The sequence below is a fragment of the Petaurus breviceps genome, unplaced genomic scaffold (assembly GCF_028583685.1).
Source record: "Petaurus breviceps papuanus isolate PSGF00001 unplaced genomic scaffold, PetGlider_PUasm1.0 173, whole genome shotgun sequence".
NCBI lineage: Eukaryota > Metazoa > Chordata > Mammalia > Diprotodontia > Petauridae > Petaurus > Petaurus breviceps.
The window spans coordinates 10,366,325-10,391,737 of NW_027185759.1; the positions used below are offsets into that span (position 1 = coordinate 10,366,325).

Consider the following 25,413-nt stretch of genomic DNA (forward strand, 5'->3'; position numbering starts at 1 on the left):
CGACGTGGAGGCGGGGGGGGGGCACTACGTGTCGGGCCCGCGGGGCGCAGGGGGGGGGGGGGGCCGGGGGCCGGGGGGGGGGGGCGCTGGTGCCGCGTCATCGCCCCCCCCTCCGCCGGCACCGACCCGGGCTGGGGGGAGGGGTCCCGGGGGTCCCGGGGCCGTGACACCGAGGCTGGGAGGGGGCGGGGGCCGCGGACAGCGCCGCCGGGGGCTTCCCGCAGAAAAGTTCCGGCGGGGCCCGCCCCTGCGGACCGGCCCGGAGCCTGGACCTCGCGGGGGGCGGCCCCCCCTCCCCGGGGGTCTGCGCCGGGCTCCCCAGGCTCGCGGGGCGGCCGTGGGCAATGCGAGGGCACTGGCCCTTTAAGGGCTCTCCCCGCCCCCGGCGCAGGGACGGCCGCTGGTGGAGCCAGTGCTGAGGTGGCACCTCGGAGAGGCCCCGCGGGCACGCGTGGGAGCGAGCGCGGTGGGGGGCGGGGCGGGGGGCACCTGCCGGGCCGGGCTCGGGGCTGCTGCGGTACTGGGGGGGGGAGCCGTGATGGCGGATTGGGTCCGAGCCCGCGGCCGGGCCCCCAGGGCCTGCCCGGTAGCCCAGTCCTGCTGCAGCCCCCTCCCCTGTCGTAAGGGGGCCGGAGGGGAGGCCAGCCCGTGGGTCACGGAGCGAGTCTCCCTGTCCCTGAGGTGCAGGAGCCTCTCCCCTCCCCGCGGGCCCCTGAAGCCCTGCGCTCGGACACTGGCGGCCCAAGGGGCCTGCTCAGGTTCTCCGGAATAAACTGGGAAGACAGGGGGCGGATGGGCTGGAGCGCTTGCTTGTGTGCTCTAAGGGCATTCCCGGGTGCATGGGTGTCTAATTAATGTTAATGACCGGCCGGTCCGGCCCCCAGAGCCGGCTGCGGGGTGGCACCAGCTCGGGGTCTGTCACTGTCTCAGTTATTTTGGCATCCTTCCCTTCCTCCCAAGCCCAGAGCCGGGGTGTCAGGTTTGCGTGCTTGGGGGGGGTGTGTACCATGGGAGAAGCAGTGCCGGTGACCTGCATCCTGTTTTGTTTGCTCCCCCCCCCCCCCAAGAGTTATTCTACCTGACCTTGGGGGCATCACCTTGATACAGCTGCATGCAGCTTGGGGACAGGCATGGGAATGGTCACTTTCAGTGCTTTCTGAATGTTGTGGCCAGACTGGACTTGAGGGCTGCAAGGACCTTAAAAATGCCATCACTGTGTGTTTCTTTAGGGTTCCCTTCCCACCTCTTAAGATAAAAACCTGCAAGTCTTCAAATGCCCCAGGACAGGGAAGCCCAGCTGCCTCCTTTCTCCCCTGGCATCGCACTGAGCTACATTCTGACTTGGTCCTGGTCTTGTGGGCAGGTGTCTAGATGTCTGTTATGGCTTCTAGGATCCTGAGCCTCCAAATTCACAGTCTACATCCAATAAATCAACCTAAGTCATGTCTGTGGCCTTTTTTACCAGAGAATTTTTACTATTCACAGAATAGCAGCCTTAGCCAGTTGACTAGAACCAGGGAATAAAAGCCCATAGTGGCTAATTACTCCTCTATTTTTGTCATGGGAAAGTTCCTTATGCCCTAATTCAGGACCTATTTATTCTTACTTTGCAGACAGTTTGAATAGACAGCTTGGTATAATGGAAAGAATTCTAGTTTTGAGTCAGGAGAGATCTGGGATCAAATGCCATCTCCGAAGTCTGATACCTTTTCCAAGCCTTAGTGGCTTGACTTGGGGGTTAGGCAGATCAGCAAGCATGTATTGCCTGCTGTATTCTTGACATTGTACTTTATCACTAGAGATACAAAGAAAGGCAGAAAACATCGTTTGCTCTGAACAGGCAGACCCTGTGTATAGGCAACATTTTGAGAATTTCCAGAGAGAAGTCACTAGTTTCAAGAATGATCAAGAAAGACTTTCTGTAAAAGCTGGGTTTCGTTGGAGACTTGTGGGAAGCCAGAAAGTGGAGATGAGGAGGGGAGGAGTTTCAGACATGGGGAGCAGCCAGTGAAAATGCCCAGAACTGGGAGTTGGCCTGGAGGAGCAAGAAGGCCAGTGCTACAGGATCCCATGGGGGGGGAGGGGGGGAGTGGAAAGGGGAAGGAGGCTAGAACGATGAAGCAGGGAAGCTTAGAGATGACTTGGAATGCCAAATTGGGTTATATTTTTGATTTTGGAGGTGATGGGGAGCCATTGGCATTGATGGAGTAGGGGAATGACCTGATCATATTTTGGCCTCAGTCTTACAAGGATCAGATGAAGGGAGTATATGTAGAGCAGAGCTAGGACCATAGATTGACTGGGATGGAAGGGCCCAGGAAACATGGTCAGAAGAGTTTTTGCAGTTTGCAAAGCATTTTCAGACGTTAGCTCACTCTTCTTGTAGGTGTCATGATTATCACCATTTTACAGAGAGAAACCAAGGCTGAGAGGCTGACCTGCCCAGGGTCACAGAGCTGCTGTGCTCCCACATGATTCATTCACACTCACTGAAATACTTCTATTTAATACATAAATTGAGTTACTGCATGTTGCTATTTAATGTGAAATGTCTAATAAAATAGAATTTTAAGTTTAAAAATGGCTTTGCAGACCATAAACTGCTATGTAAACATCAGTTACTTTATTACAAATAGAGTATGGTGTAGCTGATAGAGTCTAGGCCTTGGAGTCAGAACCAAGTTCTGAAACTGTTAGCTGTTCAGCTGTTCAGCCAACAATGAGCATCTAGCATGTCCCAGCTTCTGTTCTGGGGATGCAGAGACCAAAGCCGGTCTCCAGCCTCCAGGAGCTTACAGTTTCCTGGGAGATCATTTGTTTTTGAAGTGCAGGTAAGGAATAAATGCTATCGTGCTTGGGGCCCAGCCCGTGCAGAGGTGTGGAGAAGGGACATGGAATGATGGAGACTAGCAGTCAGGCCAGTTGAGGTAGAGTGTAGAATTCTTAGAAGAGAGCAGCATTCAATAGGCAGATTGTGAAGGGCTTTAGAAGCTAAACAGAGGAGTTTATTTGTACAGGGTGTTCCAAAATCTTAATGCAGTTTTAATCCATTAAAGCTATTTGAACTGCACTAAGACTTTTGGGACACTTTTATTCTAGGGCCAAGAGGAACCCACTGGAATGTATTGAGCGGGGCAGTAACAATGTCAGCCCTGTGCTTTAGACAAATAACTTCGAAGGGAGAGACTGCATGCAGAGGGACCAGTTAAGGAGGCTATTGCCAAAGTCAAGGTGAGAGGTGACGTGTGGAAGAGGAGCACACTGACGTTGTGGGCTGGGGTGGCATTCAAGGGCTAGGCGGTGCCCTCAGCTGCAGTGAGGTCGGGGAGAAGGGAGGGAGGCACTCCAAGCCGTGGACAGTTGGCGTTCTGCATTGCTGGGAAGGGGAGCCCTGATGAAGTCACCGATGATGCTTTTCTGTTGTGAGGATGACACTTTCTTAACTGTGGCATGCCGTGTCCTTGGGAGATACTAATTCTGTCAGCATTCTTACTACACTTTGGGGTCTCCAAGAGGCCATGTGGAGGGGGCAGATCTGGGCTGCTTCAGACCTTTTTCATGCTGTTAGCAAAGAGGGCTGTGTCTACCCAAAGCTGGGTAGATGGAGGTCATTTCGTGCTGAGGCAGCTCCAAGAGGGCAGGGCGCTTAGAGCTTCCAAGAAGGCGTTCCAGTCCTGACTTCTCAGCACAGGTGCTTCCTGGGCTTTCCCTGGGCACTGTTGGGAAAGAGTTTGAGGTCTTCTGTCACTCCTGAGGACTAGCTGGCTGAGGTCACAGTGGGTCCGTGCTGACAGTGGCTCCTGAAATGGAATGGTTTGGGATGGTTGTTGCCTCCAGTGGTGGGTCCCTGGTAGATCCAGGACATCCTAACTCTGTTGGAATTACTGAGACCTCAGGCCTGGGCTTTTTTTCCTCTTCTCATTTCCCTTGGGTGGTCATTCTCAGATGCCATGGCCATGTTTGCATGTAGCGTCTGCTGTGCCCTTGGGATGTGCCTTCTTGGACCCCTCAAATGGCCTCTTCATGGGGGAGGTACGGGGTGGGGAGGCCTGTTCCACTTGAGATTTCCCTTTGTGATGGACTATAGGATGCTTTAGGCTACATTGGCTTCCAGGACTTGGGGTAGCTGAGATTGGCTCTCCCTTGTGCCTTGGTTTGGGCTTGGTTAGGGAAACAGGAAAATGCCCTGGAAAGTGGGTGTCCAAAGTCTCATTGACAGTAGTGAGAGCTGGTGCTTCATGGGAGAACATGGACCTTGTGGGTTTTAGCCTTGCTGGTAACTTTTCTTTTTTCAACCTTTCCCCCAAGCTGGCAGGCTGACGTACAGGCGGCAACAGGACGGACTTTCTGGCTACTGACCATTTAGCTGGTGAGTCGATAGGTCTTCTTGAAAGACCTTTTCATTTCTCAGTTCTGTCCCTCCTCTACATTATTGTTCCTGCAGAGTTTGTGATGTCATTTGAAGACATTTTTTGGAAACTTCGTCCCTACCAGAACTCCAGCTGTTTGTTGTCATCTTCTGTGTTCATTTGCCATTGAAGTTGGCGTTAATTCTCAGTCTTGCTTTTTCCCGGGGGTGGGGGGGCCCCGCACGCATCTTACTTTTGGATCAATTTTTATTTTCCTTTCTAGGTGTGCATTTGGTACATTGTGAGCCTCCTGAATTTGGAACTTAGTCATCATGGGAGTGTAGGTTTTGTCCCTAGTAACTTAGAAGAACCTTTAAAAATGAGAGAATTGAATTTTCTTGGGAGTTGGGGACTCTGGGTCCTCTCTCTGACTGCTGAGGCACACAAGAATATAGCTATACCTAATTTCATCTTTGGCCTGTGGAAGGGAGGGTTGGGTTAGCCAGGGTCCAGGGACTGGGGATTGGCTTCTTTGACAGTTGGCTAGCTGGCCTCTACCCCCATGGCATCCCAAGGATCCTTTCAGGCCACCTCTCTTGAGGAGCAGGCCGAGGAAGAGGGAGCTGTTTCTGCCTTTGTCTTCTTTCAAGGACAGCTTGAGATCTACATGAACTAGAGGGAAAGACCCAAGGAGGAGCAGCTGGGGATTCATGGACATGATGGGAAAGGGAAGGGAGTTGGGCATCCTCTAGATACCTGACCCCCCCCCCCCCCCCCCCCCAAGTCAGCCCCTGCTTGAAATCTTCCAGGGAGGGACTGGAGAGGCCTTGGTAGCCATCCAGTCCAAGCTGTCGATGAGGATCCCCCTCTAGAACAAGGCCAACAAGCATTTGTCAGCCCGTTCCTCCCGTTCCTCTTTGGGGCAGTTGTGGTTGTGATGAGTGTGTGCCCAGCCTCATTGGGCCTCTTTTTGACAGCCAACCCTTGCTGTCCTAGTTCTGCCCCTGGGACCCAACCAAACAAAATTCACCTTTCACTGCACGCTCTTCTCCATCCCCTCCCTTCTTTTCTCCCAGTTGGTCCTCATTTTACACGACCTTCAGGCCCTTCCCTCTCTGGCTTGCTCTTCTCTGGACGCTCTTAGCAGTGTTCTTAACGAGTGAGGGCTGCTCCCTCCCCCACCAAGCTAAACACATATCTCCAGATGAGATCTGGGGGGGAAGATCACAGCATGCTGTCACCTCCGTATTCTTGGGAGCTATGAAATTAGGGCCCAAGCAAGGGCCAAGTGGGCCCTGAAGGGTATTGCCTACCGTTCTCCTCTGGACCACCCTTGTTGTTTAGTGTTAAAAACGTTTATAGGTGAATGATAATCAGATGAAAAGGACTGTAGAAGAAGCCAAAGCATATATTAATTTTTAAAATATTTTATTTTATTTTATTTTTTGCCCTTTTTTTTTTGAGGGGGGAAAGGCAGGGCAATTGGGGTTAAGTGACTTGCCTAAGGTCACACAGCTAGTGTTACGTGTCTGAGACCCCATTTGAACTCGGGTCCTCCTGACTCCAGGGCCAGCGCTCTATTCACTAGCCGCCCCAATATATTACAAACTTAACAGAGTCCTAACAGGCATCATTTTTTGTATCCTCTGTATTTCTTCCTTTGAATTTAAAAGTGCTGCTGAATTTTTTCTTCTATCACAACTGTGAATCAATAAACATTCATGAAGCACTTAGCGTGTAAGTGCTAGGCACTAGGGATGGATAGAAAGACAAAAGGCAGCTCCTGTCCTCAGATCACAGTCTGGGGCGGTGGCACACAGATAAGAACAGACGCAGTGAGGCGCAGACAGGCCACTGCTGTAGAGTGTGGGGTTTTAGTTGGGGGGTCATGGGAGGAGTGGAGCAAGGAGGGTGCAGTCGAGAGATGGAGGCCGGTGTCCGCTGTGCTGGGGAATAAGATGTAGTGGGGAGGGCACTCTGTGTTTGTTCCTGGAAGAGTTTGCTGAGTAGGTGGTGATGTGACCAGCCTTTGGTGGCTCAGGGGAGGAGGGGCTGGAGCCAGAAGCGACCTCCCTAGCTCTTGGCACAGTCCAACTGGGAGGTGCTGAGGCTCTGCACCCAAGGGGTGGTGGGGTCAGGAGAGAAGGGGGCGTGTTGGTGAGATGCTGCTGATATGGGGGTGGTGAGTGATCATGAGGAGGCCAGGCAGGCTGACTCCTGGCTTGGGAGCCTGTGGCCTCTGTGGGGGAGTGTTCAGGGGGAAAGAGAACAAATTCTGAAGATGTCCAGTCTGAGCCGTTCAGCGGGCAGTTGGAGGTGAGCAGAGAGGGTGAGGCAGGAGAGGTAGGTTTGAGAGTTATCAGCATCGAGATGATGCTTGAGTCCAGGGGCATCGATGAGATCACCAAGGGAAGTAAGTGTACAGAGGGAGGAGAGAAGAGGCCCCAGGACGGGCCCTGAGGGACACCCATGGTTAGAGGGCGTGATCTGGAGGAGGATTCAGCAGATAAGGAGTCCTCCAGGAGAGTGGAGGAGAACCAGGAGAGAGCTGCAGGGAGGCTGAACACCTGGGAGAAGAGAGGTCAAAGGGGAGGAGCAGACAGAAAAGACCAGCCACAACTTTACCCTCTTCCTGTCCTCATTCTTAGATGAAATGAGTCAGACCATTGGCTGCGTCTGACATTGCATTGTTCTTGGGCCCTTCCCTCCATTCTGTGCCCACTGTGGGCCATCACCCTTCATCCTGCCCCCCCCCCCGCCTCTGGTCCTGAGCTAGCAGAGCACATCATGCTCTCCGTTAAGATACTGTTTCACATGCTCTTCCTTCCCTGAGGCTTTCTTTTCCAGAAGAACCAGGCCCAGATCCTGATGCCATGAACACGGGTTCCTTCCCCCCTCCAGGCCACCCTTTTTTGGAGCTTCTCTTTGCCCCCTTAATCGCTGGGGCCCAGAACTGAACACAGTCCTCTCCACACCTCCTTGTCCCTGGCCACTGTGCCCCAGGCCACAGGATCATGTGGCTGGCTCGCCCTCTCTCTGCCCATGACCGATCCCATCTTCTCTCCTGTGGCACCTCCATGTCCTCGGTTGTCAGGATCTCTAGTTGACGAAACAGGTGGATGGGTGAAGTGATTCGACCAGGGTCACATAGCTACTATGTGTCTGAGGCTGGATTTGAACTCGGGAAAACGAGTCTTCCTGTCTCCAGGCCAGTGCTTGATGCACTGTTGGTACTCTTGAGTTGGTAGGTATTACAAGTATGCTTCCGATTATGCAGATGGAAAACATTCAGAAGTTGTGACCTAATTGGAGTCACCCCACCACTAAGCGAGAGGTGGAATTTGATCCCACACCCGCTGATTCCATGTGCTGTGTTCATTCGACTCCCTTTTGGTGACTCAGCAAGAAGCAGGCAGTGAAGGGACCAAGGATCAGAGAGTGATCTGGAGATGGGTTGGTGTGGTGATGTGGGCTCTTCTCGAGAGTCTGCTGTGGGCTGGGACAAGGCGGGCAGAGATGTGAGACCTGCCTTCAGGGAGCTTCCACACCACTGCACACAGACGAGGGAAACAAGAACCTTTCGGGGTTCCAGGGTGAAAACTTGAGAATGGATGGCTGCAGTCTGTGTGCTCTGGGGCAGAGCTCTCCAGGCAGGCCTCCCCCTCTGAGCGCATGTCTTCACTTGGGTTATTGGGGAGGCTCAGATGAGAAGCTGTTGGACTTTTTTCCCCCCAGCTCCAGGGAAACGTGGATACCTGCTGTCCTTGGTGCCAAAAAGAAGTTTTTGTGTTTGGAGGAGGGTTGTGCTTCCATTAGAGAGGCAGAGCCTCAGAGTTCCTTTGTTAGAGGGAAGAAGAGAAGCCTGCTTAGGAGAGGCATGGGATTGACCCCCAAGAGGGTAGACATAGGGAGATGCTTTACTGGGTGCACTGTTTTTTGCAAGAAATTCAATGATTTGTCTTAGAAGGATGGGAAAGATGCTCAGTGGCTGGCACATGGGTTGTTAACTGCTTGGGGTTCCACTGAGTTTTGTGATGGTTCCCCCTCACTACAGCACACTCCCTTTTGTTTTTGTTTCCCTGCCTGGGGCTCAGGGAGTGTTGGCAGTTCATGAGACTCCAAAGGATGAGGAAGCTTTCTTGGCTCATGATGGGCCCTACCGGCAGGCTTGGCCATGTTAGAGAGATCACAGATCCGCTGACCTACTGAGTCCAGTAGAGCTTTTGTTAAAAGATCATCGAGGCCTGGACCATTTACCTTCGTCCTCTTCATTTTTGTTACTTCTGGAAGCTAAGAGGCCATAGTGTTTTGGCAGCCCTCAGATGATACAACAAATAGAGGAGGGAGGGGCAGGGCCAAGCTGTTGTCTCAAGTTTGGAGACTCTGGATCTCAGTATTGCTACTTAATCTGAGAAGCTGCGAGTCTGCTCCATCCAGAGAACCTGACTTCTCCTTTCTTGATTCTCCCCCCACCTTTAGTGGCATACCTGGATTGTGTGTAGGTGGGACATCCGACAATGAGCTCTGTTGCAGTTTTGACCCAGGAGAGCTTTGCAGAGCACCGCAGTGGGCTGACCCAGCAGCAGATTAAAGGTAGGGTGCCCTCACCCCAACATCTCTGACATCTATTGCATCCACAGTTTCCTGGCCTTAAATGCTGTAAAGCCTTGTCAGACAGGTCCTGTTGGGTAGGGGTAAGGACAGCATCGTGGGTGCATGTATTCTGAGAGACATTGTGTATCAGGTTGGTGACTTGGCCTTACAGAATTTGCCCTGCGTTGAGATAGCCAAAGGCCCTTCAAGTACTAATTGAGCTCCAGTTCTTAAAACATGTCCTGAGTCAGTTTTCCAGAATTTGTGCTAAATGGGTATGGGTTTGGTCATGTCTTCACTATTTTACTTGACAAATGAGACCCATTTTCAAGATGAACATGTAAAGACTTGAGGTATGGCTTCTGTCCTTGAAGCAGGCAAAGCCAGCTTGCCCATGTAAGTGCCCTTCGAGGCCAGGGCCTGGAGCTTGGTGTACTCGTTTAGTACTCAGCTAAGCTTAGCAGGGAGGGTCTGTACTGGCATAGCAGGTCACCTCCAGCATCCCATAGGTGATGGGCTACGTTGAAGGGGAGAGAAATAGACTTGGGCATCAGGTCAAACAGGGTCTTAGCGTTTGTTATAAATGGAAGTTTATCAAACTTAGTGTTTGGAGACACCTTGGGGAAAACGCAAGCATCTTTTTCATCCCAAAGCCAAAATGTGAATGAATGGAAACTGATGGGTTCACTAGTAGTTGTCACTCTCTGCCTTTTTGTTTTGGGGTTTAAGTTCTCATGTGCTATTTTTTCATTCTGTATTTAGAACAATACTGTAAGTCTTTGTCTTTCTGCAGTTGCTGCTTTAAATTCGGAAGATGAAAGTGACCCTCCAACTTACAAAGATGCCTTCCCTCCACTTCCTGAGAAGTCTGCTTGTTTGGAAGCAGCTCAGGAGCCTGCTGGGGCCTGGGGCAACAAGATCCGACCCATTAAAGCCTCCATCATTACTCAGGTGGGAAATGCAGGAAGTGCCTCAGATTTGGTCTGGAGGAAATGGCTCTGACCTAAGGGAATGTACCTGGATGTGGGGTGGGCATTTGATCTGTAGAAAACATGGGGAGAACTGCAAAGGAAGGGTTATGTTTTCCCGCCTAGGGGTCCCTGAGGAGAAGTTCCTCTGGAAGGGGCTCAGAGTGTTGCCAGGGACCTGCCCTGTCTTCTGGCCCATTCTCTTTGAGCCCAACAAGTGACCTGCAGTGATAGGGAATTCATTCCTTTGAAAGGTTACTAATTTAATTCTAGTGTGGCATTAATACATTTTTTTTTCTTAAATTTAGCAGAAATATGTCTTCCTTTCCCCCAAGCTGAACTTAATTGATGCTGGGGTCATGCAGATACTTTCTTAGTGTAGTCAGCCGAGGTCCAGAAAAGGTGCTTGAGTAGCTTTCCTCAAATTGGGGCCATGCCCACTTGCAGGTGACAGGTCACTCGGGTACAGCTTGGGACAGTGAGTTGTTGTCTGTTGGTGTTATATAACCTTATAACTTAACTGTAACCTTCTCCTGTGCCATGGTTTGAGCAGGTGTTCCATGTGCCCCTGGAGGAGAGGAAATATAAGGACATGAACCAGTTTGGGGAAGGGGAGCAAGCCAAGATCTGCCTCGAGATCATGCAGAGGACTGGTGCTCACCTGGAGTTATCCCTTGCCAAAGACCAAGGCCTCTCCATCATGGTCTCTGGGAAGCTGGAAGCAGTCATGAAGGCTCGCAAGGACATTGTTGCGAGGCTGCAGACACAGGTTAGTCTGAATTCTCTGTGCCCCATCTGGGGCTGGGTATGTGTCCGTTCTGTGTGTGCCTGGGACAGTAGGCAGCAAAAGGCCAAACTAGCACTGGAATGGCAGCTCCTGCAGGAAGATTAGTGTGGAGGAGTCGGGCCTTCTGTCTCAGTCATGAAGGGATGACATTACCAACTGGAGGGAGCCAGGCATAAGCACAGCTCCTCCTGCAGAAGAGGAGAAGCACTGGAACCTCTTTTGATTCTCCAGTGTTGACTGTCATTTCTTTTGCTCGATGTTGTCTTGAAGTCTTTGCATTAACTAAATTCCAGTCAGTGGCTGAAGCCCCACGCTTATCTGTCAGAAGCCAAAGGAGCGTATGGCTTGTGTCCTCAGGAGCCATGATGGCCCATCACCTTTTGTATTTTGGAAATGTCCTTTCTGTCACAGAACTCAATGGCAAATGCCCAGCCCCAGGCTGTCTGGTTCATAGGCTTAGAACAGCTTCCTCATTAATAGCTCTCATAATTCCAAGTTGGTTTTCAGTACACTTTGACTGTCCATAGCTGCAGCATGGAGGGTTTAGTGTGGCTGTTTTCTTGGATGAAGCCCCTTCAGCATGGGCTATTTTCATTCTTTGTCATTGTCACAGATTTGCTGCATGTAACATAAGCTCCAAGTTGTTTTGATTTGTATTTCTCTTACTGTTGATTTGGATCAGTCTTCGTGTGGTCCACTGAAATGGTTTTGAGAACTGTTTATTTGGACACGGTCAGTTCTCAAAAGAAGAAATTCAGGCTATCAGTAACTATGTGAAGGATTGCTCCAAAACACTAATGGAAAGAGAAAGGACATAATTTGTCAGGAGGTCAGTGACCAAGTCCCCAAAGCACAACATACCATAGCAAACAAGCCATGGATCATGGCCCTGCACCTTCAAAGGTAATGAGTCCGAAGAACTCGGAGCCTCGTGGATGTATGCCCACAGAGGACTGAGTGCCCCCTCAGCATGGGAAACCAGATGGAGAAGGGTGCAGAAGTGACGGTTAGATTGGTCTCTGGGCATTGGGGAGCGGGTGGCACTCCTGTTGGTCAAGTATGTCCCCTCATTTGACAGCTGAACTTCTCTTCTCAAATAACCTGCATTGATGTTTTTTCTGGTAAGAGATTTTTGAAAATTTAATTCAACAGAAATGCTTTCTTTTGTCTATTGAATCATCTCTTCTCTTTGGCTATGGATTCTATCCAAAATTATGAAAGCTCTGTCACTTTCTAGGATGTGGCCTTTCCCATTTGAGTTTCTCACCTTTCTGGAGCTTTATTGTGGTCTGTGGTCCTTTCTACCCAGGGGCTTCACAGTTTTCCTAGAGGCAGGAGCCCTTTTCCTAGGGCATAGAGTGAAAACTCTGCTGTGTGCCAGTTCTGACTGATGGTGACATCAGCACTGTCCTTTACTTCTACTGCTGTGAGTTGTAGCCTCTTTCTTGGGTGCTGATGTCGTGAGTCAAAAGACAACACTTTTTCAGAAGTGATGGCTTTTGTCCTTTGTCTTAAGCACTTGCTGAATGAATTGTCTTGTGGCTGAGCTGCTTGTATAGGGAAGGAGAGCATCCTGCGTTGTCCTTTACACCCCTCTTCTCTTGGGCTGCAGGCTTCAGCAACGGTGGCCATTCCCAAGGAACATCATCGCTTTGTCATTGGTAAGAATGGTGAGAAACTGCAAGACTTAGAACTCAAAACTGCAACCAAGATCCAGATTCCTCGTCCAGAGGATCCCAGCAACCAGATCAAGATCACTGGCACCAAGGAGGGCATTGAGAAAGCTCGGCACGAAGTCCTGCTGATCTCAGCTGAGCAGGTGAGGGAGAGGAACCGATGGTAGTGGTAGCTCTTTCCCTGAAATTCTGTGTGTAGCGAGGTGATTTGCTAGCAGCATATCAGGAAAGATGGTGATCCGCCTGCTACTGTGAGAGCATGGTGTTAGTGGGAAGCTCAATACTAATATTTTTCTTGTAATGTTGATCCTTTCCCCGCTGCTTGTCTTTCTGTTAGATTTCTCCACAGTTGAGACAGGGATATTGAAGTCTCCTGTCCCTCTCTGTCATTTACTGTCTGGCTTCTTGTAGCTCAGTGAGTGTTTCCTTTATGACTTTGGATACTCTGGTGTTTGGAGCATCAGAGTTTTATTTCTATATCGGTTTGTTCTTAGTGGTTCCTTTCACCATGATGTAGTTTTCTTGTTTCCCCGTTTGTTTTTATTTTGTCAGATGGCATGGTGGTGACTCCTGCTTAATGCACATGCCCAGAGTTTTATCTTGTGTGCATCTTTCTTTTCATTTTGTTTATCATAGGACTCAGATTGTGGTGTTTTGTTTTCTTTTTCTTTTTTTTTTCCTTTTTGGAGGGCAATTGGGGTTAAGTGACTTGCCCCAGGGTCATACGGCTATTTTTTGTGTTAAGTGTCTGAGGCCAGATCCGAACCCAGGTCCTCCTGACTTCAGGGCCTGTGCTCTATTCACTGCACCACCTAGCCACCCCAGTGTTTTGTTTTCTTATCTACTCTGTCACTTTTTTTCATTTTGTTGGATTGTTTAATCCATCCACATTTAAAGTGATGAGAGGTTTATATTTTCCTCCATTTTGTTTGTAACCTTTTTTTTTTTTCAAGTTATGATTTTTTTCTCTCTTTTGCTGTAAAGTGTTTTGTCAATTCAATTACTTTGGCTTAAATCTTTTGTAAAATGGCTGTGTTCCCGCCGTCTCTCTTCCTCTTATGCTGATCCTTCCTGCCCACTTGTTATCCCTTTCAAAGCCTTTAGAGTTTTCCTGCTTATCTAATTCTTCCCATCTTTCTTCCCCCTCTCAGTTAAGTAGATTCCCCCTTTCTCTCCTCTCCTTCACCCTCAAGATCATGACCCCTGTAATTTTCTGGTGTCTCCGTTTTTCTATATAGAATCACCACTTCCAGGGCATCGATTCACAGATTGCCCCTTTCCACTGTGTCTCACTCTCTGAATGATGCCAGTTCCTCTAGGTGCCCTGTGCTAGGCCCTTCCCTCTCCCTCACCCACCCCACTCTCACGTCCCTGATCTGTATCTTCTCCTTGTTAGCTTCTTTCTCTACTTACCTCAGAATGCCCTCTCTGGATCTTGCCCCTCCCTGCTCCCCAGGTGCCTCTTGGCCCCAGGAGTTTCAGCTCCATTCCTTTCTCTTACCCCCTACGCTCCATCCTCGGACCCATGGTCTTAGATTTTATGATTCTTGGTCAAGCACCAAATCCCCCATATGACACCCGGCACAAGGTCCCCTTCTACCTTCACAGAACATGTCTCTTTACCCATAGGAACATTCCTGAATGTAGCCTCCTCCCACCTTCCTAGCAAGGCCTTCCTCTTCCCCTCCTCCCCAGCCCCTGCCTGACCCACTCATTGCTAGACTCTTTGCCTTCTGAGACCACAGGGGTCACTGTACCCTTCAGTTTGGCCCAGACACATGGACACACTCCCCTCTTTCATGCGTGTACCCTCTCATTTTGTAATGGAGTCTCACAAGAAACCTTGATTGACCTGTAGCCAAGGGGTTGCTAAGCTCTGTCCATATTGCCCTGGTCGCATCTCTCCACTTTACCTCCACCTGATTTATATCTTCTGCCCCTCTGTTGCTGCTTCATTCCTTCCTCCCTCTGGCATTTCTTCTGTCCTCAGTGTTAAAGAAACGAACGATTTCTTCCAGTCTCATTTTTTTCTCAGAATTTTTCTAGTACCTCTCTTATTGAAGTCTGTCCCTTTTTCACTTATGGTTAAGCTCAGATTTGCAGGGTATCAAGACCTCCTGGAGTGGCTCTTCACAACACCTGACTCCATTCCCTTCTGGGTTTCCTGTTGGTGCAGAATAATCTTGTGCTGTTCTAATTTCCTTTGTATTTGAAAGCCATCTTTCTCCTGAGGACTTGCAGAATTCTGAAGTGAATCATTGGATTTAAGTCCTGCAGGACTTGGAGTTTGTAACCTTTGTTTTTGCTCCGGGAGCAGTCTGTGGATTCCTTCCGTTGGCGTTTTGTTTTCCCCATTCAGAAGTTCTTCAGAGTGCTTCCGTTACTCCTGCCCTGTGTATGTGCCCATCGTGCTCCTCTGGTGCCTTGGGTGGTGCTTCCTTTCTTCAGGATCCTGTGTTTTCTTGGAATAAGTCTTGGGTTTTGTTTCTCCTTTTTCTCTGTGATTCTTTACTTTTGTGTGTTTCCATCTTTTGTTTCTTCAGACTTGCTGTTACAGAGTTCTGTTTTTTTTTCTATTTTGCCCATTTTTGCTGAGCATGCCATAGTGATCATTTCTTTTTGAAACCACTCAGGAACAGTGTGTCCCAGAGTGTCCTCTGTTTTGAGTGTAAGGTTGTTGTCCTTCATTTTTAGTACTTACTCACAGTTAACCTGCATCCATTTACTGGATCTGGAGGCCGTACTTCCTTTGACCATTAAATGTTTTCCCTGTCGGTTTATCTGCTCATGTTCCAGGTCCTTGAATTTTCTTCTTCTTGGGATCTTTGGCCATTTTGGTCTTCTTTTCCTTATTTTCTCTTCCTGCTTCCTTTCTGACTTCCCCTCACAATCGTGATGGTTTCTGTCAGGCCTGGATCTCAGAGCATCTCAGCTTCTTTTACATGGGGGGATTCATGGCTTGCCAGCCTAGGGGTATGCCCCACAGAACTGGCCAGAGCCAGATGGCGATGCTCTTCCTTCGGGCTTGGGGGAGCGCTGCAGACTTGGGCACGGTGTGCTCTTGTGCTGCTGTGATCTGCAGCTTGGGTAACTGCGGTCTGGTGGCATGTGGGGTCGAGCTCTGCTTGAAGCCCAGATACGTGTCCCACTCCTTTCCCTCTGTGCCTCCACTCTCCTGCAGAGATCTTTTGTAGTGCCGAATGAGGCTGCCGTGGCCCTGGCGAACTTCCAGAGGCCAGAGCGGGCCAGGGCTGAGGGCTGGGGTGGCCTCTCTGCTAGGAAGGTGCTGCACACTGGGGGACACACAGGGCTGAGCGTGCTCACCTTAGGCATTGGTTCACAGCCTTTGTTTTTGCTTTTTAATCTTCAAGGCATCACTTTTGTTTTTGACAGAGTAGTGAGGTTGTGGGGATGGGAGAAAAAGCTATCCATCTGCCATTGTGTTGGTCAGTGACTAGGAGACCTGGATGTTGGTGCTGCAGCACTGTTTGGGGCTTTGAGAGACAGAGAGAGAGAGACAGAGAGAGGGGTGGGGGAGAGGAAGAGGGAGGGAGAGAGAGGCAGAGAAAGAGACAGAGACAGAGGCAGAAAGAGAGAGACAGAGAGAGAGAAGAGAGACAGAGTGTGTACTCGTGCACATGGGTGAATATATGTGCTTGTGAGTGTGTCTGGTTTATATCTGTATATGTGTGCATATGTGAGTTGTGAGTGCGTATATTGCCTATGCATGAGTGTGTGCATGTTTGTGCATGTGTGTGAGCATATTGCCTGAGTGACTGTGTGTCAGCATAGTTTGTGTGTGTGTGTGTGTGTGTGTGTGTGTGTGTGTGTGTGTGTGAGTATAAGAGTGTGTGCAGCTAGGTGGCGCAGTGAGTAAAGTGCTGGCCCCGGAGTCCGGAGGACCTGAGTTCGGTTCCGGCCTCAGACACTTAACACACCAAAAAAACAAACTAGCCGTGTAACCTTGGTCAAGTTACTTAACCCCAGTTGCCCTCCAAAAAGGCAAAAAAAAAAAAAGAGTGCATGCATGTGTGTGATTACTCACACTGTGGTCTTCTCCCCAGGACAAGCGTGCAGTTGAGAGGCTCGATGTAGAGAAGGTCTTCCACCCATTCATCGCAGGGCCCTACAACAAGCTGGTTGGCGAGATCATGCAGGAGACGGGTACACGCATCAACATCCCACCGCCCAGTGTGAACCGCACTGAGATTGTCTTCACCGGAGAGAAGGAGCAGTTGGCGCAGGCCGTGGCCCGTATCAAGAAGATATATGAGGAGAAGGTGGGTCCAGTCTGGTGGCACTGACTGACCAGGGTGGGGGTCCTCACCCCAAATGTGTATTTCTGTCTGATTCCCAAAGTTCTTGGCTCTTTGATGACATGGGGGGGGGGGGCGCATCTTATGAAGTGAAGACCCTGAGTGGACTTGTGTCTGAGTGGTGGGATATAACCCCTGCCAATTGGGCTGAGGAACCTAGGGAGGGGGAGAAGCCTCTCTCTGCTTCCTACCAAGACCCTGGGGTCCGAGTCACCTAGAAAAAGGGCCCTGCAGCCCCAGGGAGATGGCTCTCCACAGGCATTGTCTGGGATGAGCTCCCAGCTCTTAGTTCACGTTTCTGGAGTTGTTCTTGGAGTCCTTGGGCCTGAGCCCGGGAGCATTCTCAGGGCCTCCCTCATGCTCCCTGACCCCTTACCTGCTTTGCTTATTCCCAGAAAAAGAAGACCACCACCATTGCTGTGGAGGTGAAGAAGTCTCAGCATAAGTATGTCATCGGGCCCAAGGGCAACTCCCTGCAGGAGATTCTGGAGAGAACTGGCGTGTCGGTTGAGATCCCACCCACAGACAGCAGCTCGGAGACTGTGATCCTGCGTGGTGAGCCTGAGAAGTTAGGGCAGGCGCTCACTGAAGTCTACGCCAAGGTGAGCTGGGCATGGCCTGATGCTTTTTCACCAGCCAGCCCCTCACAAAGGCTGACAGTTCACACGTGACCCATTGACCTTTTCCTTCTCCCCAGGCCAACAGTTTCACAGTCTCCTCTGTCTCTGCTCCATCTTGGCTTCACCGTTTCATCATAGGCAAGAAAGGGCAGAACCTGGCCAAAATCACTCAGCAGATGCCAAAGGTAGGGACGTGAGTTTATTCATTTTTCCAAATGCTCCCTTGGCAACAGAGAGTGGGTGGAGGGTGTCCAGGTAGGCTGTGGTGAGACCCATCTCCTCTCTGCACGTGAGGTTCCTGCGCCCTGCCTGACCTCTGACAAGCATTGCTGCATCTCATTGTGAAGCTTAGAGATGCTGGACTTGGTGTGGGGGAGGATTGGCAGACCATTTGGCAGGGCTCATCACAGACCTCGTTAATACCTTTGAGGAGCTATTTCCTTGGATATAGTGCACAGAGAGCCAGGTGCCACCAGAGCCATCACGGTGACCTGTGACATGGCACGCATGCCCCTAATGGTGTAAATGTCCCCCACTGCATTTGGTGAGTTTTTGCCCCATGCTGATGGCTCTTTGTGGATGGGCCAGGGAGTGTGAGGTGCCATTGAGGGTACAGCAGTAGCTTGGCCAGAGAGTCGCAGAAGTTCTCTAGAAGAGCTGTGTCATGGACTGGGGAGCTTTGTGGGGATTCAGGCCCAGAATTGGCTGCAGTGTCCTCTGCAGTCCTGACTCAAGGAGGTAGCTTTGAAGATTTGATTAGGTCTCTGTTACCTTTGGGGACGAGCATCTCTGTTAACATCCACGCAGACCGGGAGCGCTAGGACTTAGGCTGCCTCTCAGAGTATTTTGATGCAATTTTAGAAAACAGATGTTTCTTTCTGGTCCATAGGGGTTCACTCACCTGGGGAGTTATGGGTCTGAGAATCTTTCCAATTTAATTTCCCAGGGGCCAGTGTTTGTTGTCTTGGCTCAGGCCCCTGAATTATGCACAATGGTTAAGGGGTACGTACCTTGGATTGCCTCTGCAGCCTTGTCCTTTGTGCTTGGTATTTGACAGTTTTGTCCTGTGATTGAGCAGTTCTCAGGGGAGCTAGGAGCCATGCTCAGCTTTCCCACTGTTTGCTCTGGTCTGGTCTTGGCCGGCTGAACCCTCCTCCTGTATGTCCCTGCTGTCCTGCTCGTTGTCTGAGAGGACCGGCCACCCTAAAGGCTCTGAGGAGTGGGCAGTGGCTTTGGCTAAGCAAAGGGGGACCAGGTTTGGAATTGGCATTTTTGAGGGCCAAGCTCAGCCATGCCTGTGCTAGGGTGAACCCAGATGGTTTTCAGCTCCATTCACATTTCTGAAGACTTGCTCTGTACTAGGCACTGTGCTGAGTGCCAGGAAAACAGATAAGAAAATGACAGCAACTACCTCTAAGAGCTTGCAGTCTAATGGGGCACCTATCCCTTCCCCTCTATGGGGCTTGGTGCCTTTATGTGGAAAAACTAGTGATTTGGCCTAGAAGAGGATCTCCCAGGTTCCTTTCTGCTGTGATACTTTTATTCATGGCTGTTGTCTTAGTAGATATGAGGAGAGGGTTTGGGGCAGGTGCTCAGAAGAGTTTGGCTCCAGGCACACACACCTGTGGTTACCTGGGAACCACCTCTCTTTTGCTGTTTGAGAAAATTGTAATTAAAGTTTTGAGGTTGGTTGTGGTGTTGGTTTTAGGTAGGTATTGCAGATTTAGCATCGGCTCTCCTCTTTTGGGGGTTGCAGGTTCACATAGAATTTACTGAAGGAGAGGATAAAATCACACTGGAAGGACCCACCGAGGACGTGAATGTGGCTCAAGAACAGATCGAGGTCATGGTCAAGGATCTGGTAAGTCTGTGTAGAGTGTCTGGGACTAGAGGGCATCTTGATGGGAAAGAAGAGAGGAGCCTTTCAGATGATTAATGTCAGTGTCCCTGAAACCCAGAGATGAAATAAAAATACTGTATCCAGCCCCCAAGCTGAGAGGAACAAATGACTTCTCCAGCAGCGGATCGTGCGCCCCACCCCCGGAGTGCCTCCCAGGTTGTCTCCGTGAAGCCGCAGCCTTTGGCCCTTACTTGTCCCTTCTCTTTTTTCTCTGCTGTCCCTCTGTCCTTCCTTCCTGATTGTGGGCTGGTTCTGCAGAGGTCACAGCGGCGATGTGGCTTCTCTCCCGTGGTGCTCCTAGAACAACAAGGAACAGCTCTTTCAGTGCCTTGATGATTAATTCCTTTGCAATATTTCCAGCTAATGGTCGCCCAGCCTTTGCTTAGATCCTCCAGAAGAACCAGCCCAGGATCTGCGAAGGTCCCCAAATCCTGCATTTGGTTGACTTTCCTTACTAGCAAGCCAAAAGTGCCCAGTTCTCCTGGTTGTTCCTGCCCATGTCTGCCCCTTCAAAGCCATGAAGCCAGTTAGTCCTGCCCCTCCCCCAGTCATCTCTTCTCTACTCTTTTTAATTTTTGGGAGGAGGAAAGGCAAGACAACTGGGATTAAGTGACTTGCCCAAGGTCACACAACTAGTAAGTGTCAAGTGTCTGAGGCCCAATTTGAACATGGGTCCTCCTGACTCTATTCACTGTACCTCCTAGCTGCCCCTCTTCTCCACTCTTAATGGTGGGAAGAGGGAATGTTCTACTCCCGTCTCCTCAGAGTACTTCTCATTATGTATTCTCCAGAACTAACCATGAAATCCCCATTGCTTTCTGGCCATGGCAGAATACACCAGTGTTAATACCTCTCATTTGAACTGTTAGTAGCCATGCTTCCCCCATTTTGGACTTGAGAAATTGAATTTTTGAACCCAACATAAGACTTTGCATCCACCCCTTAACCTTCAGCACATGAGATGTGGCCCATTTTTTTTGTATTCTGATTCTGTTGTTCCTGTGTTGGCTCTTCTCAGCTTTGTGTCATCTGCAGATATCAGAGTGATGTGTGTGCCTTCATCCACATCATTGGCAAGAATGTTAGCACAGTCCCAAGCATTGTTTTCATTGGGGATGGCTCTTCTTAGGGTCAGGCCATGTCCACATCCACCCAGCATCTCTCTCCTACCACCTTCTACGAGAATGATATGGAATCTTGTACTAAAGTGCTTTGCCCAAGTCCAAGCTAGCTAAATCTACAGATTTCCCTTGATCTGTTAGTTTAGTAACCTGGCCTAAAAGGGAACTGAGTCTTCGTCCCGTGACTGAGCTAGACATGCTCACTTTCTGTGCTGCTGCTTCCCTTTCTAGAGGCTCGTTAGATCTGCATTTAATAGTGAACAGATTGTTGTGTGATTTTGCCCAAAGTCACACTCACTGATATGTAGTTGAGTCTTTACTTTCTTCCCTTTCTTGAAAACAGCATCTAAAGGTATTGCACTTGTTGGCTCTTTGAGGGGAGTCTTTCATCATGATGCCGTGTGTAGTTTATATTTATCATTGTGTACAACTCAGTAACACTTTATTAGTATACTGTGATGTATTTGGCTGGATGGCAGTTGTTGGGTTTTTGGAGTGTTCTGTTTCTTTTACTTTTTCTGTTGTTTTGTCCTTATTTTTGTACAGTGAAGTCCCTTTTAAATAAAAAAAAAATTTCATTAGGGATAAAGTCTTAACCATGGAATTACTCAGATAGGATTAGTTTTTTGACTTATTCTGCATGTTAACCATGTAGTTGGGTCTTTTTCCTTTTTTTTTTTGTCTTTATTAATTTGTTTACTTTTAGTTTGCAAGATTCATTACCACAATTCCTTGAGTTTCAAATTCTGCCCCCCCCCCAGCCCCATAGTGGCATATAATTAAGTATAGTATCTGCAAATACTTTCCCATTAGGCATTAGTCAGGTTATAAAGAAGGATTGTAGGTCTTTTTCCTTTTAAAAAAATTAATATTTTGTTTTTTCCCCAATTTACATGTATAAGTAATTTTTAACAATTAATTTTTTAATTGTTTAATTGAGTTCCACATTCTCTCCCTCCCCTCCTTCCCTTTTCCCCTTAATTGAAAAGGCAAGCAGTTTGGTATAGACTGTATATATGCAGACATGTAAACATATTTTCATGTTACTCATGTTGTGAAAGTAAAGAAAAAATATGCTTTGATCAGTATTCAAGACTCTATCAGTTCTTTCTCTGGAAATGGACAGCATTTTTCATCTTCAGAATTGTCTTGGATTATTATATTGCTGAAAATAGCGATGTCGTTCACAACTGATCATCATATGGTATTGTTGTTACTGTATACAGTGCTCTCCTGGTTCTGCTCATTTTACTTGGAATCAGTTCATGTAAGTCTTTTCAGGCTTTTCTGAGCGCCTCCTGCGCATCATTTCTAGCACAGGACTTTTCCATCCCAGTCACATACTACTTGGTCAGCCATTCCCTAACTGGATAGGCCTTCCCTAATTTTCTAATTCTTTGACACCACTAAAAGAACATGTGTAAAGATTTTGTGCATGCAGGGCCTTTTTCTTCTTTGGGGTACAGTCAGTAGTGTAGTGCTTGGTAAGAGGGTATGCGTGGTTTTATAGCCCTTGGGGCATAGCTCCACATTGTTCTTCAGAGTGGTTGGATCAAGGTGTCACTTCACCAACAGTGCATTAGTGTCCTGGGGCCTGGCATCATTTGTCATCCTCCTTTTCTGTCATTAGCCAGTCTGACAGGTGTGTGGGTGGTGCCTCAGGAATTGTTTTAATTTGCATTTCTCTAAGCAATAGTGATTTAGAGCATTTTTTCATTTAACTGTAGATAGCTTGATTGCTTCGTGTGAAAACTACCTGCTCATATTCTGTGACCATTTATCAGTTGAAGGATGGCTCTTATTTCTATAAATTTGCCTTTGCTTCTCTGTGTTTGAGAAATGAGGTCTTTATCAGAGAAATTTGCTGTAAATTTCTTCTCACAATTATGATTGCTGTGTGTTGCCCTCTTTCCTATTTTCCTTTTTATATCTCCCTTCTTTCACCCTTTCTGTCCTCACTTTTACCTTCCCCAGTCCCTTTCCCTTTCTACTTCCCTGTAGGGTAAGATAGGTTTCTCTCCCCAGCTGAGTGTGCATGTTATTCCCTCTCTGAGCCACTTCTCAAAGAGAGCAGGGCTTGTGTGCGTCTCGTTGCCAGCGTCTTCCCCTCCACACCTCTTTTGTGTAAGATGATTTATCTCATTTTACCTCTCCTTTTTCCATTTTCCCAATGAAGTACTCTTTCACATTCCTGAATTTTTTAGATAATCATCCCATCATATCCATGTAGTTTGTTAAAGCCAACGTTTTTACCTAGCATTTAAACTCAGGTAGTGAAGGGAGTGAGGGATATGTCCTTAGAGAAGGTCATGAGGGACTGTAGCAGGGTGAGGGAGTTTTGGGGGATCTGATTCCAACATGACTCAGAGGGCCCCAGCTTGGGCAGGAAGAGGTGTGGGGAGTGGCCAGACCAGCATTGGCTGGGATCTGCTCTTGGCTCCCAGGAATCTTAATTCTGCATGCTTTCTCCCCACAGATTAACCGGATGGATTACGTTGAGATTAATATTGACCACAAGTTTCACAGACATCTGATTGGAAAAAACGGTGCCAACAGTAAGTCTGATGAGCTGATGTTTCTTGAAAATGTGACAGGTGTGCCTGGGTTTTCTTTGAGGTCTCCCTGAAGTGTGCAGGGCATCAGAAATAGCTTCTCTTCAGGATCAACCTCGTGGCAGTGTGAGCAGCCCAAACTTTGCATTGACTTTAACGGGAGGGCAAGAAAATGGTGAGCCATGCCACCTGTGACATTGCTTGTTGTGGCCTCCATGGTGGGTGTTAGAGAGCTGTGATTGAATGGGACTCACCTGGCTTCTTGTTGGTTCTGAAGGCCTGGGCATTCTACCTGGAGACAGTGGGAAATTCTCCTAACTCCTCCTTGTCCTGAGAGCCAGCTTGTATAGACTGCAGTTCCTCGTTTCTTGTCTGGGCTCCTTGTTCCCTTGTCATCTTGGCAGTTGTGGCTGTAATTGAAGGGAATGCTGCTTCCATGTGAGGAAGGAGCCAGTTGTTCTCTAGCTTGGTGGTCTTACCCCGTTTTTGTGCCCTGGACCATTGGCCAGTCAGCCGGGGTATACTTATAGACTGCTTCTAAGTAAAATAAAGTTCATAGGATTATAAAAGAAGCCAGTTATTTCTCAATACAATTAGTAGAATGTAAGTAAAACAAATTCATGGACCCCAAGAAGTCTCCCATGATCCCATAAGCATTATTATGTGTGGTTGGTAGATGGCAGGGATGTGTCCTGAAGGCACCAGTGTGTTGTGTAAACCCTGGCATGGTTTGTGTAATTGGTAGTTGACGGGCCATTCTACCAGGGCCCTTGTTCCACCAGTATTTGGAATGGTCCAAAGGGCAGCAGAGAGAAGGTCTCAAACGAAGCCTTTCATTGGTGCCCCGCAGAGAGAGACATTCCGGGTCTGTAGAAGCCACTTTCCTGCTCCCCAGCCCCGGGCTCGCTGCACTGGCTGTTGTTCCTGCTGTGCTGCAGCAGGCAGCATCTGGCCCCAAAGGCCTCAAGCGCTTCTGACTCTGGGTCGCTCCCACTTGTGCTGTGTGAAGGCCTCAGTTGCTCTAATCAGTGAACAGGATAACAAGAATGACAAGCCCCTGTGCTCTTGGGCAGTGCTGTAGAAGGAAGCTTGTGAAGGTCAGAGGTGGCAGTGCCTCCTCCGCCTGCCTCACACACATGTTTTTGAGAAATAGAATCGCTACCCTTTTGTAGCACACGTTTAGAGTGGGTACCATCAATTTGTTTTACACTATCCATTTATTTGCTCCCGGGAAAGGAGAATAGGCATTTGACTGCATCTGTTTGGGGTTGGGCATGGTGGAATGTATCTGCCCAGTGTTTTACTCAATGGGTGACGATCATTTCTTTTAGTGATGGGGTGGTTTGTTTGTTTGCCCTGCAGTAAATAGAATCAAAGATCAGTACAAGGTCTCTGTGAGAATTCCTCCTGATAATGAAAAAAGCAACTTGATCCGTATTGAGGGGGATCCTCAGGGTGTCCACCAGGCCAAGAAAGAGCTGCTGGAACTTGCATCCCGTATGGTGAGCCTGAAGACTCTCTATGCCATCTCGTTTGGACTCTTTAACCCCATGCCTGGATGAGCCCTGGTCCCTCCCTAAGGGAGTCCAGTGTTTGCCATCTCCAACCTTAAGAAATAGACTTGGGATTAGGCACCCTATGAGTGTGCATCCCAAGGGGACTGTGGGTAATAATTAAAATTCCAGAATTTTGCATGTGAAGGAGAGAAGAGTGCTTTTTGCATCCTTCCTTGGGACTGCTCTTCCAGAAACACCAACTTGGGAATCCTTTGTAAAATCAGTTTAAGATTATGCTTGAAATTAACCTCCTGAAAGAGAGGTGGGGGGCTAGAAGACCTGAACAATGCCCATGTATAGGGATTTGCATGCCCATGCCCTGGGAAAGGGGAAGTCTCTGGGAAAGGAAGGGGGCATTCAAAAGAGAGGACCTTTTTCAAAACTTAGTCTGAAGGGGAGTGGCTGCCCACCTGAGGGGCCCAGAGTGCTGACCAGACTGAGGCCTTTGAGTGACACCTTAAGTAACATAAGAGATTCCATTTAGCTAGTACAGAACCTGGGAAAGTTCTAGACTGGCCTAGTTCTCATGGTGCCTCCTGGGCTTAGGGGTGTGACCCTTCGCTAATGAAGGGCACCCTGAGCCAGGCTCTCACAGTGGTGGGACTTCACTTCCAGTGTTCTGGTGCTAGACCCCTTATCTGGGGTGGGGAGGGTAGATCCACAGTTCTTCCTCAGTCACCTACTGTCTCCTGGAGCCACAGGGCATTGGCCTCACAACTTTCTGAATATCGTTCCTGGACCTTGAGTTGAATGTGTGATTTACAGGATCAGTAGTGGCTTAGCTCTGAAGACCCTCCATCCCCTGAAGGAATGTTTGTGTTTCTAGGAAAATGAACGCACCAAGGACTTAATCATTGAGCAGAGATTTCATCGAACAATCATTGGGCAGAAAGGTGAACGAATCCGTGAAATTCGTGATAAATTCCCAGAGGTGAGATTTCATGAAAGTCTCTAATGCAGTGAGTGCTACCATTG

General features: G+C 49.0%; 1 protein-coding gene across 6 annotated transcripts in view; it reads left to right on the top strand.

Moving 5' to 3' along the window:
* Positions 1-25,413, top strand: part of HDLBP (high density lipoprotein binding protein) — a 91,333-nt gene that overhangs the window by 45,625 nt on the left and 20,295 nt on the right. For 3 of the 6 annotated variants that reach the window (XM_069083372.1, XM_069083371.1, XM_069083377.1), the window contains exons 2-13: positions 4,309-4,369; positions 8,829-8,942; positions 9,736-9,893; positions 10,464-10,679; positions 12,310-12,516; positions 16,438-16,653; positions 17,085-17,291; positions 17,387-17,494; positions 19,066-19,170; positions 22,807-22,885; positions 24,245-24,384; positions 25,265-25,369. In XM_069083372.1, the coding sequence (XP_068939473.1) occupies positions 8,867-8,942; positions 9,736-9,893; positions 10,464-10,679; positions 12,310-12,516; positions 16,438-16,653; positions 17,085-17,291; positions 17,387-17,494; positions 19,066-19,170; positions 22,807-22,885; positions 24,245-24,384; positions 25,265-25,369 (1,617 nt within the window). In that variant the 5' untranslated portion in view covers positions 4,309-4,369; positions 8,829-8,866. Of the gene's footprint in view, positions 1-3,099; positions 3,232-4,308; positions 4,370-8,828; positions 8,943-9,735; positions 9,894-10,463; positions 10,680-12,309; positions 12,517-16,437; positions 16,654-17,084; positions 17,292-17,386; positions 17,495-19,065; positions 19,171-22,806; positions 22,886-24,244; positions 24,385-25,264; positions 25,370-25,413 lie in introns of all 6 variants that reach the window. The other 3 variants (XM_069083374.1, XM_069083373.1, XM_069083376.1) reach the window with 2 other exon arrangements.